Genomic DNA, 18,077 nt, shown 5'->3' with positions numbered 1-18,077 from the left:
GACATTAACCCAATCACTAATGAGGACGCTACATTGTGTTGAGGACATGTTAAATTACTTGTCCTGTCAAATTTGCGGGACACAACGAGAATGTGTCGTTAAGATGCATCCCAATTTGGTGATAGTATGAAAATCTCCATCATTAGCCAAATTTTTTTCATTTATACAGTGCAACCCTAGCGACAATGTAACCAAATCATACTCAAAAGACCTAATGACAAACACGTTGTAATTGATTAGCAAACTATGCAGGAACAAAACTCCTAATTGCAGCTCACTAACCTTAACAGAGGCAATAGCATGTTCTTTTATGAAACAGTGATAAAGAATATCTTATCACTTGCTTTTCTCATGCAGCTACCTGTCTTAATTTCTATATTTTCTTAATCATCCCGATTCTAAATAAATTCCTAATTTTCAAAAATGTATTAAAATTTGTATTTATTTTCATTTTCAGAAGAAACTATTTTTAAAGAGCCGTTTTTAGGCCATCTCTATGCAACCAGATGGAAATCATTATTAATTATCATTATGCAAATTATTACACCAAATATGCATTCCGAGAATCAGTTTGAAACGAGAACCGTGTTGAATCGAGAATCGATTCTGAATTGAATTGTCACTCCAGGAATCGGAATCTGATCTACTCGTTAGGTACCCAAAGACTCACAGCCCTAGTTGTGGGTCTTCTGAGCTTTTGGTCAGCAAGTGTTTCAAACCCTCAGCTTGTGAGCTACTGTTACCCCAAAATGTTGCCACCACAGATGGTTTGTTGTGAGTTTCTGTGGACAAGTAGTCATCATCTATGCAGCTTGTTGCAAATGAGGGATGCCCCCCTGCCAAGAAAACTCTGCTTCTGCAAAGATACTGTAAGAACCAAATCTTCATTGATATGATGGATACAGGGGTTCAACTGTAACCCATTGTCAGGTTTTTTTTACGTACCTTGGTTTTAAGGTCACTATTTGGGTCATGTTCAGTGCAGTATGGGAACACAATGCACATTTTTTAAGCTTTTGTGTTTTAAAATTAAACAAAGTAATTATTTTATTCTGAAATAAAATAAATAAAAACAGATATTCCATATAGAAGAATTAAAGTATGCGGGAGACCACTTTGATACATTTTGTGCATGAAAGATGCTAAAACCAATCAAATGCAGGTCAATCCTTGAATGTATAGTACTGTATTAGCTATATAAGCCTTGTTTTGTCTTTTAAAAACAAAAAATGAGAGTTGTATCTAATAATATACGTTACCAATAACATTTTTATCTAAAGTAAGGCCACAGGCCAATAAAAAAAAAAAACTGTGGGCCAAAAATGGCCACACTTTGAAAAACACCTGGTTTACAGCAAAACTTTTTATACAAGTGCAACAGTACATTTGAACTGTGTAAATGAATCTTTTATTTTGGTCAATTCAAGTACCTTATTGCGTTAACCATAGCATTAATTGTTTTAGTCTATAGCCCCGTTCTATCTAATTGAACGTTTATGTATTTTACTGGGAGGGCAAGTGTTAAAGACTTTGTTGGCCTATAGATCTCTGCTTCAATGCCAAATATCGAGCCTTTTAGTCAGGATTTAGGCACGCTACCTGGGCATATGGAGGTGCATCTCAACTCACAATGTTCCTCACTTAAAATGTGTAAACTAGTGTGGGAAACCGGTACACAGCTTTGACAAACAGAACGGCTCTATACTGGAAAAAATCGAAATACAAAAACATGTATCTTTGTACATCGAGATTAATTTGATGGTTCCGATGTGAAAAAGCCTTTCTGAGTTATGAAGTGAATCAACAAGATGGAGAGAGTAGAGCACCAGTGAGCGCAAGAAGAGGCGTTAGTAAAGGTGGTAAAGCCACAAAACAACCAGTAAACTTTGTGGGCAGAACAAAAGCATAGTGAGAGAGATGATGGTGTGCATGTAAAATGGTTTCTCTGCATGTCAACATAACAGATGCTGCAATCGAAGGACCCTTCTTTAACAAAATGATGCCAGTGTGGCTTAAGACTTACTTTCTGACTCGTCCTTTTCGTAGTTTGATTGCGTGGAGAAGCTCGTCTTTCCATGGTCAACTATTGCCTCCTCATCTAGACCCTGGGAAAGAGACAATTTTGAGAAGAGAGTTCCAATATGACACTGATACAGATGCCATCCTTATCACATCAACAGCTGCTCCGAGATTTAAAGTGTCAAAGCGTCTTAACATGGTCTAAATCAGGGCTATTTTACTTAGGGCTGGACAATTAATCACATTTTGATTTCAATTATGGCTGAACACAATTATAAAAATACTATGATCGAAAAAAACGATTAACGTTCCATGCAACATGCACGCAAATTCCGGCGCTTGTGATAATGAAACAGATGAGTGAGCGTATGAGTGAAAACAGGACCACGTCTACTAGAAGTTTGGGGTCTCACCATGGTTGCCTTTTTTTTGACAACGCTAATATGCCTAACCAATAATCACTAAACTCGACAAAGTAAGGCAATATGATTTCCACGTTCACGTAACCGCGGATAGAATCACAGAATTGGCCAATAAAACGGAATCTGCTTTTAAACGCTGAAAATCATGAAAATGTACATAAATGTGAGTGAAATGCTGTCATTGTGAGGAGAAGGGACGTTTTTTCAGGAAAAGAATGTGTCCCGGACCGCTCATTGATCCTCGACACACTCAACTGCCCCGTCTTGAACTAAACCAGGGGTCTGCAACCTGCGGCTCTGGGGCCGCATGCGGCTATTTCATGGCTCCCTTTGGCTTTGAACCCAAATGTCAACAAATAATGGCCACTTAATCATTAATTTTTTAATAAGTTAGTTTATTTTATTTTAACAGTTGTTATTTTGGAGAGTTCTGGGATCATGTCATGAAAATAAAACATTTTAATTTATTGTCGATCGTCACAGCCCCTATGCGTCATCTCTTGCTGCCAAGTAAATGTATTGTTTTTTTAGCGGTCAACCCCTGGTAAGCTAGCAATGGACAGATCAAAAAATAGAAACATTTCTGATGAAAATAGAACATTTAAAGTTTCATGGACAGATTAATTTGCTTTCACTAATGACAAGATTGTTGTTTTCCCTTTTTAGTCAAATGAAATATGCCGCAGTGTATGCTTTCAGAATATTGGAGAGAGTTGTATTTTTTTTCAATTCATTATTAGAGGGAAGGACTAGTGTATTTTTTTCTAGTGTTCAAAATAATTTGGTGATTTTCTTCGTGATACCCGTTGTTTGTCAAGTGTTTGATTTCATAAATTCTATAGCTCAATTCTAACAAAACTAGAAGTGGTGTCATCATCATTGTAGGAATCGAACAGAGTTTGCAGCTCTAGGTGGGTTTTATTTGGGGGGAAATGGGCTCATATGGCTCTTTGTATGCTGAAGGTTGCCGACCCCTGAACTAAACAATGTTGAGACGGCCACTTGAAACACTGACTAAATTACGAAGCTAAAGCAAACAAGACCAGTCCATAAACCCACAATACATCTCATCAGCTTTTGTTGTTGTGAACGACTCAATTGATGTAAGATAAATGTACAAAAAAGACAGAAGTCGCAATTTGAGAGGTTTGCTCTTTTTATTTATTTTTTTTTTTTTTAAGAGCCCCAAGTTGTCTGTTGTTGCCATGCTCAGAACAACACACCGCCCCCCTTCACAATAACCTACACCTGTGAGCAACATCCGGTCTGACTGCACTAACAAATAAAGGTTTTAAAGACTCCCTTGCACAAGCATAATGTACTTAAAGCACTTATTGATACATTTACAAAATTAGAATGCTTTTACTTAAAATACAAATACAAAATTGTCCAAAGATGTATTGCACCCATAAATGTCAGGATTTTTGCATTGAATCAACGAACATTTTATCAAATGTATTTTTATGACAAAAAAAGCACACACTATTAGGGATGATGTTTGATAAGAAATTATCGAGTTCGAGCCTCTTATCGAACCGATTCCTTATCGATTCTCTTATCGAGTCCAGATAGGTTGTTGTATATGGAAAAAAATACACATTATTTGGTTTAACAAAAGCTCACTTTTATTATATCAGAAAAAAATAAAATCTAATAAATAAATAAATATTTACCCCTAAAAAAATAAAATAAAATAAATAAATATTGACTGTTGTTACCCAAAGTATATTAAGTGGGATTTTTAAGTAAAACAAATATATACAGTAACACAAAAACAACCTGTCTCTGTGATCACTATAGGTGTTTAAATAATACTATAGTGTTAAAAAAAATCAGTCCCTTGGGCACAAAACTGAAAATAATACAGCTCTCCAAAAAGTGCACTTCTGCTGCTATTTGACATAACTGTTTGTTATGATGCTTTGACATTTTTGCACTTTATTTCTTTATTGAAAGAAAATTCTATGAAGAGAAAAGTTGTTTGCAAATGTGGTTACAATGCTAAAAAATGAAAAGTTAAAGCTAAAACAAGAAGTACACTTTATTGAGTTAACATTATTTCTTTATAGGGGGAAAGATGTGATGTTATGAGCTAGGAATATAACAACTACACTACCCAGCATGCAACGGGAGTGACGAGCATGCGCGGTAGCCCCGAAAAGTGTCACCACCCGGCAGCTAAGAATGAGGTTATGAGCACGCTGTGAACGTAAACCTGAAGAACTCAGCCAACACGCCTCATCTGCATTATTTATAATTAGACAGACAACACATACTGTATACAGTGTGATTTTGTTTTGTTTACAAGGAAAGAAAAACAAAAGCTAAAAAAGGGAGATGTCATATATGTATGTGCTGCGGTTGCTTTAAGAACGTTGCGACAGCTGCCGTAAAGGAGGTGCGTTGCTAGCCTGGTTGCTATGTTTCTGGTTGGTCGTAAAAGTGTTCGTCATGTGTTTGTACCCTGCTCAAATCTCTCAGTAAAGTTATTCATTGGATTATACCTTTTGTTTTGAACTTTATTACACCTTGGAGCGCTTTTTCCGGCGCATTGTTTTTCCTGCTTTCCTTATCTGCGCCTAATGACTGAGCTACGTGACGTCATTTCTTGTGATGTCTCACGAGGCATTTCTGGTCGGGACGGGATTGGTCCCAGGGATTCGAATAAAGAAGCAACTCTTTTTCTTTACTATAGTGGTCTCGATAACAGGTACCGGTTCTCAAAAAGGGATTCGAGTCCGAGGACTCGGTTCTTTTCATATCGAACAACCGGGAAAACCGGTTTCGAGTATCATCCCTACACACTATTGTGGTGAGTGTAAAAGGTAAAAAAAAAAAAAAGAAATAAAAATAAAAACGGAAAAACTGAATTGTATTGTTTTTATACTGCTATTGTTATTCAAATGCACTGTTATTTATATCATTATTTTAGTTGTGGTTTATTCGTTACTAATTATTCGTTGTTTTTGTAAACTTCATTTAAAGTTGAACTTTGGTAGTACAATAAATACTCATATTTTAAAATTAATGAATAATCTTGTTAATTATTGTGATTACAATATCAACCAAAATAGTCGTGATAATTTAACTGGCAACTGGGAGGCAAAATCAGGCCCCTGAGTTCAGCTCAAAATTTAATAGAGGAATAATTTTAAAATAGACTTTTATAAACACCAGAGCACTCCTGTTGTATAGAGGGACCTGAACCAGTGTAAACACATTGGCAGGGCCTTGCACTGACAGGGCCCCTCAGTTATTCAACATCCAATCGACATTGAGGTTTTAAGCGCAAGAGGCTGAGGTTTTTTATTGTTTTCTCTCCTCTGTCTTTGAATCAAAATAGTTGAGCCTTGCGTCCATGTTATGCTGGCCGATCAAAAGTGGTTACAGGAAACGGCAAGAGTAGGTGCGCTGCAGCCGATGTAGTCAGTGTGCTAATAAACACCACTCACGTTGTATAACTGTACTGTACAGTATCTGCAAAAAATGGTGACAGTGTAAAATGGCTGACAGAACTGACAGCAGATGATGAGGCTACGACAAGTGGCCAATGACGATGTAAGCAAACATTGGTATTAATTTTTCAAAGTAGATTTTTGCATATTGTTCTAATGTGTGGCAACTTGGGAAAATAATATGTTGATCGGCAGTCTAAAAGTAACATGACTTCAATTTCAAATTATGTGAATGTTGTCTGTCTATCTGTGTTGGCCCTGCGATGAAGTGGCGACTTGTCCAGGGTGTACCCCGCCTTCTGCCCGAGTGCAACTGGGATAGGCTCCAGCACCCCCGCAAGCGGTAGAAAATGGACGAATAATCTAATAATAATACAAATCTAAAAATCGCAAATCAAATCGCTATGCCAATTTTTTGCAGAATCGCTCAAAACCTGCAGACCTAATTGACATAACTTCCTAAAGGCCAGTGTCCACTGTAGTTGACACTTGTTGCATAACAGGACATTTTTTTCTGAAACGTGTAATATTGACCAAAAATACACAAAAAACTAAATATCCACTGCAGCAGATGCAGGTTCTAAAAATAAGCATGATAGTAAAGGGAGAAGTCCGGCCCCCCAGTTCTTGGCTTTACATTCCCTTCACAGTACATGTATGATGTAACATCATTACAGCTCTTTGCACTGCCAGTACTTACTTCTATCTTTAATATGCTCACATGCTAACTGTTAAAACTTTCAAACAGTCCGACGAGCTGCCATCATTATATCCTGCCCTCTTCCAGGTTCACTCATGTAAGCTACGCCCCACAAATACACACATAAACACCAAAAGGATCATCTTATGTTACAAAAACAGTGTTTGGAAAAGCATATGATTTCTCTTACCGGTTACACAGCAATATAGAAACCAAAGCATCGTTTTTTTTAATCCTTTCTTTTTTCATGAATGAGCAAGCATGATGGGCAAATGTAATGTGTTGCTCATTCAGCACTTACGGTCTTTTTTGTTCAAAATTGAAAAAAAAATCCCACTTTTTGGCATTACTTATTTTCTGTGTGAACATACAAAATCTACATTCCTCAAAACATCTCAAACTCAATATTCATTCTACATTTAAAAAACATCTTAAGCATTTCAGCTCAGCATCAGTTCTTAAGCATTCACATCTCGTTATTAGTGGTGTCTTGACACCCTGCCCTTAAGTATCACAACATTTCAGACAGCTGCAGAAAACCGCATTTAGTTACCGCAGCATGTGTGGCCAAAGCCAGTACTAGACTGCAACCGAGACGTCGCATGGACGTTACGCCATACTGCAAACGCAGAAATGATGACAGTACCACAACATAACCTTACACTCCCTAAATTGTCACAAATGCCTGCAAAAATAAGAGACTGAAAATTCATCCTTTTAACCTATACACCAGTGGAAAATGGTGGGCCTACATTTGTAAGCCTACCATGACCCCCAGAAGAAGTTGTTCCTTGATAATCAATGCATGTTGCTGCAAAGCATAATGTGTTAAGACCAGGGAGGAAAGGCCTATTTAAGACACAGTCACACAGGGTTTATAAATACCATAGGCTGACAGTGACCTAATGCTGGCACAGACTGCCGGTTGGTAGGAAAGGAATGAATTAAGGGTATATACACATAGAAAGGGTTAATGAGGGATGGTCATTAAAAAGGACACGGCCTGAAATATGTTTTAGTCCAACACCACATTACACTAAAATGTACTATTTGATTTAAATTAAAGTCAATTCAACTGAAATCAAATGTTAGTTTTTTTAGTAAATTAAGTCATGACACGTTTTTTTGACCAATCGTTTAACCCTTGTGTGGTGTTCGGGTCTGTGGGACCCGTTTTCGATTTTTATTAAAAGAAAAATGATACAATTAATTAATTTTTCAAACTGAGACTCACTGGCTTTGGCTCATTTTCTGTGAAGAACATATATCAGAATACATATTTAATGAACACACACCACACACACCCCCTACACATTTCTATTACATATAAGATGTTCGGGTCCACTAGACCCGGGGCTTATAGAAGTGTGGAAATTGATGTTCTGTGTACCACACACACGCAGCCACCCACCCACACACACACACACACACACACACACACACACACACACACACACACACACACACACACACACACACACACACACACACACACACACACACACACACACACACACACACACACACACACACACACACACACACACACACACACACACAGCAGGCCTAGACAGGGGGAGGACAGAGTGTAGGTACACAGAACATCAGAGGATCAAATGTGCGACAAAATGAGCGCAGACAGTGTTGACAAACAATGTTGCAACCTTGTGTGGGAACCGCAGGTACAGAAACACAAAAGAAGAATTCCTGTGGGATGCAGAAACTGGCAGAGAATTTTCCTTGCAACGTTCATATTGTTGTTACTCAGCCAGTGTTTGTGGGTCTTAGACTTAGACTTACTTTTTATTGTGATTCAAATTTGAACTTTACAGTACAGGTAAGAACAACATTTTGTTGCATTAGCTCATGGTAGTGCAGGATAAAAAAGCAATAAGGTGCAGATATAAATAAATAGATTACTCTACAGATAAATATATAGCACTTTTGCATATGCACCCACATTTATGAATGTATGTTATATTGTCTTTATATTCCAGCAAGTTAATCCATTTTTTGGGGGGGAATTGAGGGGATTATTATGATGCGTTCATGAGTCTTACAGCCTGAGGGAAGAAGCTGTTACAGAACCTGGAGGTTCTGCTATGGAGGCTGCGGAACCTCTTTCTAGAGTCCAGCAGTGAAAACAGTCCTTGGTGGGGGTGGGAGGAGTCTCTGCAGATTTTCTGAGCCCTGGTCAGGCAGCGGCTTTTTGTGATCTCCTGGATAGGAGGACGAGGAGTCCTGATCATCTTTTCCGCCGTCCTCACCACTCTCTGCAGATACTTCCAGTCTGAGGCACAGCAGGCTCCAGTCCAGACAGAGATGCACTTGGTCAGCAGGCTCTCTATAGTGCCTCTGTAGAATGTGCTGAGAATGGGGGGAGGGAGCTGTGCTCTTTTCATCCGTCACAAAAAGTGCATGCGCTGCTGAGCTCTTTTTACAATAGCTCCGGTGTGTTGGGACCAGGTCATATTGTCAGTTATCTGCACCCCCAGGAACTTGGTGCTGCTTACTATCTCCACCGCTGTGCCATTGATGAAGAGTGGAGCGTGGTTGGACTGGTGCTTCCTGATGTCGACGATGATCTCCTCTGTCTTGTCGACATTCAGGACCAGGTTATTGGTTCTGCACCAGTCAACCAGATGGCTCACCTCCTCCCTGTAGTCCATGTCGTTGTTGTCACGGATGAGGCCCACTACTGTTGTGTACTTCACAATGTGGTTAGTAGTAGACCTGGCGCAGCAGTCATGAGTCATCAACGTGAACAGCAGCGGACTCAGGACGCAGCCCTGGGGGGAGCCGGTGCTCAGGGAGCTGGCACTGGAAGTGTTGTTGCCCACTCTCACAGATTGGGGTCTGTCTGTGAGGAAGTGAAGCAGCCAGTTGCATAGGGGGGTACTGAATCCAAGGGAAGCCAGTTTGCTCACCAAGTGCTGCGTTGATGGTGTTGAACGCCGAGCTGAAGTCCAGAAACAACATCCGAACGTGTGTGTCCTTTCCTTCCAGATGTGCTAAGCTCAGGTGGAGTGCAGAGGAGATGGCGTCCTCTGTGGAGCGGTTAGGGCGATAAGCAAACTGGTATGGGTCGAATGTGGGGAGAAGTCCGGAGACAATGTATTCCTTTACCAGCCAGGCGGTATAGCTCGGTTGGTAGAGTGTCCGTATCAGCAACTTGTGGGTTCCAGGTTCGATTCCCGCTTCCGCCATCCTAGTCACTGCCGTTGTGTCCTTGGGCAAGACACTTTACCCACCTGCTCCCAGTGCCACCCACACTGTTTTAAATGTAACTTAGATATTGGGTTTCACTATGTAAAGCGCTTTGAGTCACTAGAGAAAAGCGCTATATAAATATAATTCACTTCACTTCACTTCTTGAAGCACTTCATTACATATGTTTTTTGGGATAAGGTAAACACCTGTTCAGTATTTTAACATAAAAGTGTTTGATTGTGAGGCATTAAAAGCCACAAAATGCAACGGGTCCATCAGACCCACAAACACTGGCTGAGTAACAACAATATGAACACCACACAAGGGTTAAACCCAAATAGCACATGAGGAAGATGTTAATGTGATACGCTTCCATGCACTAAATTAATCGTATTTCTCAAATAGTTTGTATTTTCTCACCTATGTCTGAAGTCCAATTGTCCATACACTTTCTCTAATGCGACTATTGGTCATACGCCAGGTGCCTCCCGAACACTGGGGGGGCGCTTATTACATTTTTGCGCGGTTAAATTAATTATTTTTCGGGTTGACCTAATGACGTCACACCAGCCATCTGCGGATCCTTGCAACTTGTTTTAACTGATGTCCACTGTAATATTGGCACAAATATTAAGTCCCTAATGGCTATGCTTTAGAAATTATCCTGGATTGCGCAACAAACATGACGCTACTACCAAGAATGTATCGGGGCGGATGCAGGTCCGATGCAAAGAAAGACTGGCGGAAGAGTTTTTTCGAAGGAATTTAGGGACAAAAATCCTGGAAACAAAACTTTTGAATGTCGCAAAGTTCATTCATAAGGCTCTGTGGATTGATGGAAGGAGTTTTAAATCTGAAGGAAAAGACCGTCCGTGCCCTGACTGATATCCAGAAGAAGGTAGCTATTGTTCTGGCCTATCTTGCGAGTTGTGCGGAAAGTTAATCGGTTTGGAGTGCAGAAATGCAGCATGAAGAGGCTTGTGTATGCTTTATTATTCGCTTTGTAATACACCTGCTTCATTATCTTTTATCTCATTTTATCTCTTCTTAAATAAATCTCGGTTTCTTTTCTTCTACCATCGATGCACTTCGAAATGTTCTATTATTTTAATTTGTGAAGCAAATAACTATCCTCTTCATGACAATTGTTGCTATGTTTTTATTGAATGGTATCTGCTTCCGGGTTTATATGCCGCGCGTTGGGACTGGCGCATGCGCGATACGAAGGGTCCTCTCTGGTGCACACACCCCCTCGAGAGATCTGGTTTCCAATCGCATAATACAGGTGTTTTAGTCTGACTTTTCAAAAACCAATCACAATCGGATTAAAGTGTTTCCATGGGCTGTAAGAGGCTTATTTCGAACCAAACTATTTGAGAAATCAAACTAATTTTGTGCATGCTAAGTTAATAACAAATGCACATAATTAGTGCTGTTATTTTACAAGCTTCTGATATTATGTTAATGGTTTACACTTGCTACATTATCTTACAATGCCTACAGTTTAAGAAATGGTCATGAATAAAGCCCTTATTATTTGTTTACACTAAACTGACTGAACGCTAAGCTACAGATTGTATGTGACACAATTATATTTAACGCTTTACCAACTCAATTCTTCATTAAATAACTTGCAACTAGAGGTGGGCATATATAGGCATCTCACGATTCCATTATGACTACGATTGAGGAGCTACGATTCGATTAAAAATAGATTATTGATGCATCTTTAATTTATGTACGGTATATTGATGCAGTTTATATTTATTTTCGTTTCACTAAATGAGTGTTTATCACTTGAAACATTAAAAAAAAAAACATTTGTAATAAGAAACTGTTAAATTAATTCCCACATGTATTAAATTAAATAAAATGTGTGCAAAACTGGAACATAAGTGCCTTATAGTAAAGGAGCTGGTCAGATCTCTCTGTGAGATGGCTCGCTACAGTCAGCCAAATTTTACAACTGTCTGCATTACTTTATATACAGTAAATAAATCGATTATCGACGTTTACTAATCGATTCTATAATCGGCCATGTCCGAATTGCGATGCATCTAAACATCGATTATTTCCCCCACATCTACTTGCTACTAACGTAATTGAATTCAGTTGTTACGTCTCACCTTTACTTTGGCTTGTAAAGCTGCCCCTTATTGGACATATTAGACCATTCTCCGAAACATTCTTTTGCCAGGTTTTGCAAATGGATGAGCCATTGTTTTCGACGGCTGTGAATCTTTGGGCACCCCACGATTCGATTTGATTCAATTCTTGCAGGGATCGATTCGATTAAAAATCAATACTTTAATAACATCGGGTGCCAGTTCTATTATTAACTACATTCCTGTATAAAATAGACAGATAGCTCTGATTAATTTCTATATTACTTTAAAAAAACTGGTTTTGTTTAATACAATTCTACCCAAACATTTATGTCAAATACAAATAAGGCATCAAGAGAAGTAAATCTGTACAGCAGATATGGGCATTTCCATCAACAATATGATTTGCCTGAGTGGCTGGAGAGGACAGATTACTAAAAACAAATAAATAAATAAATGTTTAATCGATTAAGAATTGTAACAAATAAGAATCGCAATTAATAAAAAAAAAAAAAATTTGGAACATCCCTATTGGCTTCAATCAGCATGTTTTCATGCACTAAATAAGTCTTATTTCTCAAATAATGCGGCTCAAAATAAGCTTTCTTAAACACACGGAAACACCTTAATCTGATCATGTTTGGTTTTTCAAAAATCATAGTAACACACCTAGATTATGCGATTGGAAACCAACATTATGTGGGATGTAGGCGTTATCAGTGCACCAATCTCCTTGGAGGACAAACACGCCACGCTTTACTACATTTTTCTCAAGCGAAGAAGAACAAGCGAGGAAATGTTTACACCAACAATTTTCCAAGTGAGGATATAAAAGCTGATATAAATCAATACTTAAAATATATACAATAAAAACCTACCTCGTACAATAAGTGTCAGGATCTCCGTTTAAATACGGATAGGACGCCAGCACATCCCGGCCAGAGGAAAACAGGTGAAGAAAAACCTCTAAACTTGAATTATTACGGAGTAAAAAAATAATATGTACCGTAATTTCCGGACTATAAGCCGCTACTTTTTCCCCTCGTTCTGGTCCCTGCGGCTTATACAAGGGTGCGGCTTATTTACGGCCTGTTCTTCTTTGACACCGACGAAGAGGATTTCGGTGGTTTTAGTACGCAGGAGGAAGACGATGACACAATGATTAAAGACTGACTTTTCATATACCGGTAGGCTGGTTATTTTGATAACGTACATGCGAGCACTTTGTATTACTTTGCACCGTTGTATTATTTGTACTCTGCACGAATGCTGTTCGCCATGTCAAAGATATGAAAGTTTGATTGAATGATTGAAAGATTTATCGTTAATAAATGGGACGCTTTGCGTTCCCAAACAGTCATCTCTGTCCCGACAATCCCCTCCGTGGTAGCAGGAACCCCTATATACTATGGTAATTACACATCAAAACTCTGCGGCTTATAGTCGGGTGCGGCTTATATATGGAGCAATCTGTATTTTCCCCTAAATTTAGCTGGTGCGGCTTATAGTCAGGTGCGGCTTATAGTCCGGAAATTACGGTATATTTCATTACTCAGTAGACTACAATAGTTAGAAAAACATTGTTATTCAGACTTTACTAAGTGATGCAGGAATTAAATGTTAAAATACAACAATAGAGACAACACCATTGACACGTAAATTAGCAATCAAACATTATTTACTGGGTAGTTAGTATCAAAAGTTTACCAAAATAGCGATCTTTTTGTACGATAGGTCGCCGATGAACATAACCACAAGTATCATTTAAACAGATTTAAAAATTACCAACACCACCAAAGAGCAGTGGAAAGTTGTAGTTATTGGTTAGATTTAGAGCTAAAATGTTACTAGTTCTTCCATGTGGCATTATCTTGTTCTAGTTACACTCCCACATAGCTAAACAAGCTGAAATGACCACAATCACCCCTAGTGTACAAGAGCACGGAAACAGGGACTTCACATGTCGGTGTGAAAATAGAAAGAAAAAACTAATTATTTGCAAAATCAGACTAATTCAGTGCATGGCAACATAATGACTGATTCCCTAGGTCATTTTGTAAGTGCCCAAAATATTTTTTTGGAGTGATACGGTTCACTGCTTTGTCCAGCTGACATTTTGGAGCTAATCTGGCATACTAGCATGTCTCTTGATAGGTATAAGCAAGTGCACTGCTGGTGTTACTTTGTTTTTGTTCTGTGCAGGTTGTGCCAAAAGTAATGTATCAGCATCATGTCCAAGTGAGGAGGACTAAAACACACAATAGTGGAGCCTTTGCAAATAAATAACTGCTGTTTTTATTCACGGTTAACAGGAAAACCGATTAATTGTTGCATCCCTAGCATTTGTAATGTGGAGAGACGTTTATGTAGCATTTAAGACAACTAGCAATACACGTGCCAGCTGCTTCTCCAGCAAAGGAGCAGTACCACTGTGAGTTTTTCAAGGTGTGCTAATCAATCACAATTTTACGATAATTAAAAATTGTAAACAATAATACTTACAATCTGGAATATAACCGTGGTATACCGGTAATCGTTACATTCTAAATACTGTTCAACATATAGTTAATGAGCTTCATTACACTTCTCCAGAGAGGTGTACATTCAATTTGAACCATGCAGATTACTGTGATATATCTCCAATTTCTCAGCAAAAAATAAGATAAAGAAGATCTGTACTCAGGTGCAGATTCATCTACACATATAGACATTCATAGGGCATCACAAAAGATTGATAAACAGGAATGGATGGAACTGAACACCTTCATCAGCGTAGATCACAATAGTCCGGAATTAATTAAGGATATAGATCCAGATACATTTTTTTTTCTTTCATACCAGGAATATATGTTTTTATTATACAGACGAAAAATGTAACGGAAACAATAAAATCGACAAACTGTCAATTATTTACTGTATTTAAACAGCAGAAGTTTGTGTGCAAACTACCACAACGTGAGGAATTTTTTTGGAACAGAGTTATCGCTTTCTCAGAAACATGGATAGATTCTAAAAAAGGAATAGATTTTGACCTAAACGGATATGACCTAAATTACAACCCATGCGGATACAGAGCCAAAATTTCAACATTAATAGAATTAATCAAAATAATGGAGATTACCAATGCAATACATAGCAAAAAATTTACTTCTGCAGTGTTTATGGTTTTAAAAAAAAGCATTCGACACAATCATAAGATCTCAATAAACAAATTAGAACGGTATGTTATCAGATGGTTGGTCTTGAACTGGGTAAGAAGCTACTTAGCCAAAAGAAAGCAATGCGTGAAGATAGAACAAATGTCTACAGAGATTAAAATATCATGTGGTGTACTTCAAGGATCAATACTGGAACAAAAATGGTTCAATCTTTATATTAACGACATATGTAAAGTTACAAAGGACTTAGTTGGTAATATTTGCAGATGATATGACTGTTTTATTCAGGAGAGAACATACTAATACAAATAACAGAAGAAATGAACAAATTAAATTCAGTAAAACTAAAATAATGCTATTCGGTAACAGTTAGAAAGGAAAGTCAAACAAAAATACAGATAGACTGAGTAGATATTGAAAGGGTGAAAAAACAAATTTTTGGGTGTAATAATAGATGATAAAATGAACTGGAAACCTCATGTAAGAATATACAACGTAAAGTTGAATAGGGGACAGCGTGGTGCAGTTGGGAGAGTGGCAGTGCCAGCAACCTGAGGGTTCCTGGTTCGATCCCCAGCTACTACCAACCTAGTCACATCCGTTGTGTCCTTGAGCAAGACACTTCACCCTTGCTCCTGATGGGTTGTGGTTAGCTTTGCATGGCAGCTCCCACCATCAGTGTGTGATTGTGTGTGTGAATGCGTGTGTGAATGGGTGAATGTGGAAATAGTGTCAAAGCGCTTTGAGTACCGTGAAGGTAGAAAAGCGCTATACAATTATAACCCATTTAAAAGTAGCATGAAACATGTCAATAATGAATAGAGCAAAAGATGTTCTGGACCAAAAATCACTCCATATTGTCTACTGCTCACTAGTGTTACCATATCTGAGTTATTGTGTAGAAATATGAGGAAACAACTACAAATAGTTGCTTTATTCACTAAATGAAAAAGATAATTTGGAATAATACATAATGTTGGATATAGAAAACATGCAAACACTATTTATTGAATCAAAATTATTGAACTTCAACAACTTGGTGCATTTGCTAACAGCTAAAATCATGTACAAAGCAAACGTTAAGCTGCTACCCAAGAATGTACAGCAATTCTTCTCAAAAGAAAAGAAATATAACCTTCGAGGAAAATCTAATTGAAAATATTTGTATGCACGTACAACACTTGAGACCTTTAACATATCTGTATATGGAATTCGATCCAGCAATGGATTAAGCAAGGAAATCAAACAAAGCACTGATATGATTCAGTTTAAGAGACTGTTCAAGTGTTCACAAAGTACAAAGAAGAACCGTAAAAAAAATTAGATGATGATTATTTATGTATTTAATATTTATTTACTTATGGTATATTTATTTCTGTATTATTTGTTTATTCACTGTTCTGTTACAGAGAACAAATAAATGGGATAAAACTGCTATGAAATGAAAAGGGGTAGGATTATATAAGAGCTGCTTCTTCCTACCCCTTTTTCCGAATGTGCTGTAATGAAACAACTGGAAATATGTGATGCATTGCATTGTAATTGTATCGTATGCATGTTCGAGATGGACTGAACTGAAAATATATTTTAAAAATATGCTAGGTAACAAGAGGGAAGCAGTTGGTGCATGTAAACTACTTTGTCTTCTGGCATAATTGCAGATCTCTGTGCATTGGGGTTGCTTCAAAACTTTTTCTGTAAACATGCTCATTGTCAATACAGTATTCAAGGCTCAAATGTGCTATTATATGGCCTTATTGAGTGGTCCAAGACACTCCACAAATTAAGGATCCCTTCTGTTGCTGCTGCCAGTCACAAAGAAGTACTTGCGCCTGACACAAAGGTGGGCAAGACAAAAGGTGATGAAAGCACGTACTGAAAAGATACATGATACGTTGATGACATCACCGCCTTGTGTCTTGGCGTCAACAAGCGAGTCACCTTCACTGATGACTTAGATATTTTGGTATAATGGAAAGCATGTAGAATATGTCACTGTCTTGCTTTCTATTTTTCTTTCATGATCATGACTTCAATGACTTTGAGATTCCCACATATATTACCATAATTACTCTATTGTTAGAGTAGGCCATCTGGATGTGTTTGTGTGCACTAGGAAATTAATTTTCTCTAATGAAAGTGGACACTGACCGTCTCGGTCACAAGTGTTATTACCCTCCCAGGGGTAGGTAAACCTAAACAATGGTGAGTTAAAGTTGCCTAATCTGCAGCTATTGCTAATTAATTATAAAACATTGTAAACTCAAACTCCAAAAGTAGAGGTATTCAAAAGGCATGTGTACAATTATCTTATGTGTAAAGAAAGAAAACAACCCTAATCTGTTGTTGTATTTGTCCTTTACCAATACCCATGAACCAATGTTTACAAACAGAACATTAAGCTGGTTAAGAGAAAATCTTAAGTCTTATTCATAAGCTTCTTAGAATGTAATTTCCACAAATATGTAACTTGTTCACATACGAACAAACCGTAGGGGGCATTTTTTGTTGATTACGCACTTGTCTAAACACAGTATGTTAGTAACTCTGTGTGCAAGGTACTATACATAAGAACACATGATGCACTTAACTTTGTTGGAAAAAAACATGCAGTCTGGCACCTGTAGCACAAAGAGGGTGGCTGCCGATACGACTCAAAAGCCCAGCTGGTATGGACAGAATATTTACCAATTCATGTCTAATAAAGCATTCATTCATGCATTTATGTTCTATACCGCTTGTCTTCATTAGGGTCACGGATGAGCTGACTTTGGGCGAGATGCGATGCACACTCTAATAGCACTTAAATGCCCCTGAGAACCAGCGTCGTTTGCAGTCGTATTTGTGTTTTGCTATGTTTTTTCCAAAATATGTAACCTTTGTGACTGTGCATTTTTCATTCACTCGACCCTGACACCAGCTCGCCTATACTATACAAGTTCATTAGTGATTGTTCACCTCTTCAGTTCTAGTTTATATGCTTTAAGTCTGTTTCTGTATGTGCCAAA

At 38.0% G+C, this 18,077-nt stretch overlaps 1 protein-coding gene across 4 annotated transcripts in view; it reads right to left on the bottom strand.

Annotated features, from left to right (window-relative positions):
• Positions 1-18,077, bottom strand: part of LOC133636234 (sodium bicarbonate cotransporter 3-like) — an 88,507-nt gene that overhangs the window by 48,873 nt on the left and 21,557 nt on the right. For all 4 annotated transcript variants that reach the window (XM_062030031.1, XM_062030028.1, XM_062030030.1 and 1 more), the window contains exon 2: positions 2,024-2,105. In XM_062030031.1, the coding sequence (XP_061886015.1) occupies positions 2,024-2,105 (82 nt within the window). The remainder of the gene's footprint in view (positions 1-2,023; positions 2,106-18,077) is intronic.

Source organism: Entelurus aequoreus, linkage group LG20, assembly GCF_033978785.1.
Source record: "Entelurus aequoreus isolate RoL-2023_Sb linkage group LG20, RoL_Eaeq_v1.1, whole genome shotgun sequence".
NCBI classification, from domain to species: domain Eukaryota; kingdom Metazoa; phylum Chordata; class Actinopteri; order Syngnathiformes; family Syngnathidae; genus Entelurus; species Entelurus aequoreus.
The sequence above is the reverse complement of the archived record's forward strand: the minus strand, read 5'-3'. Positions and strand labels throughout refer to the sequence as shown.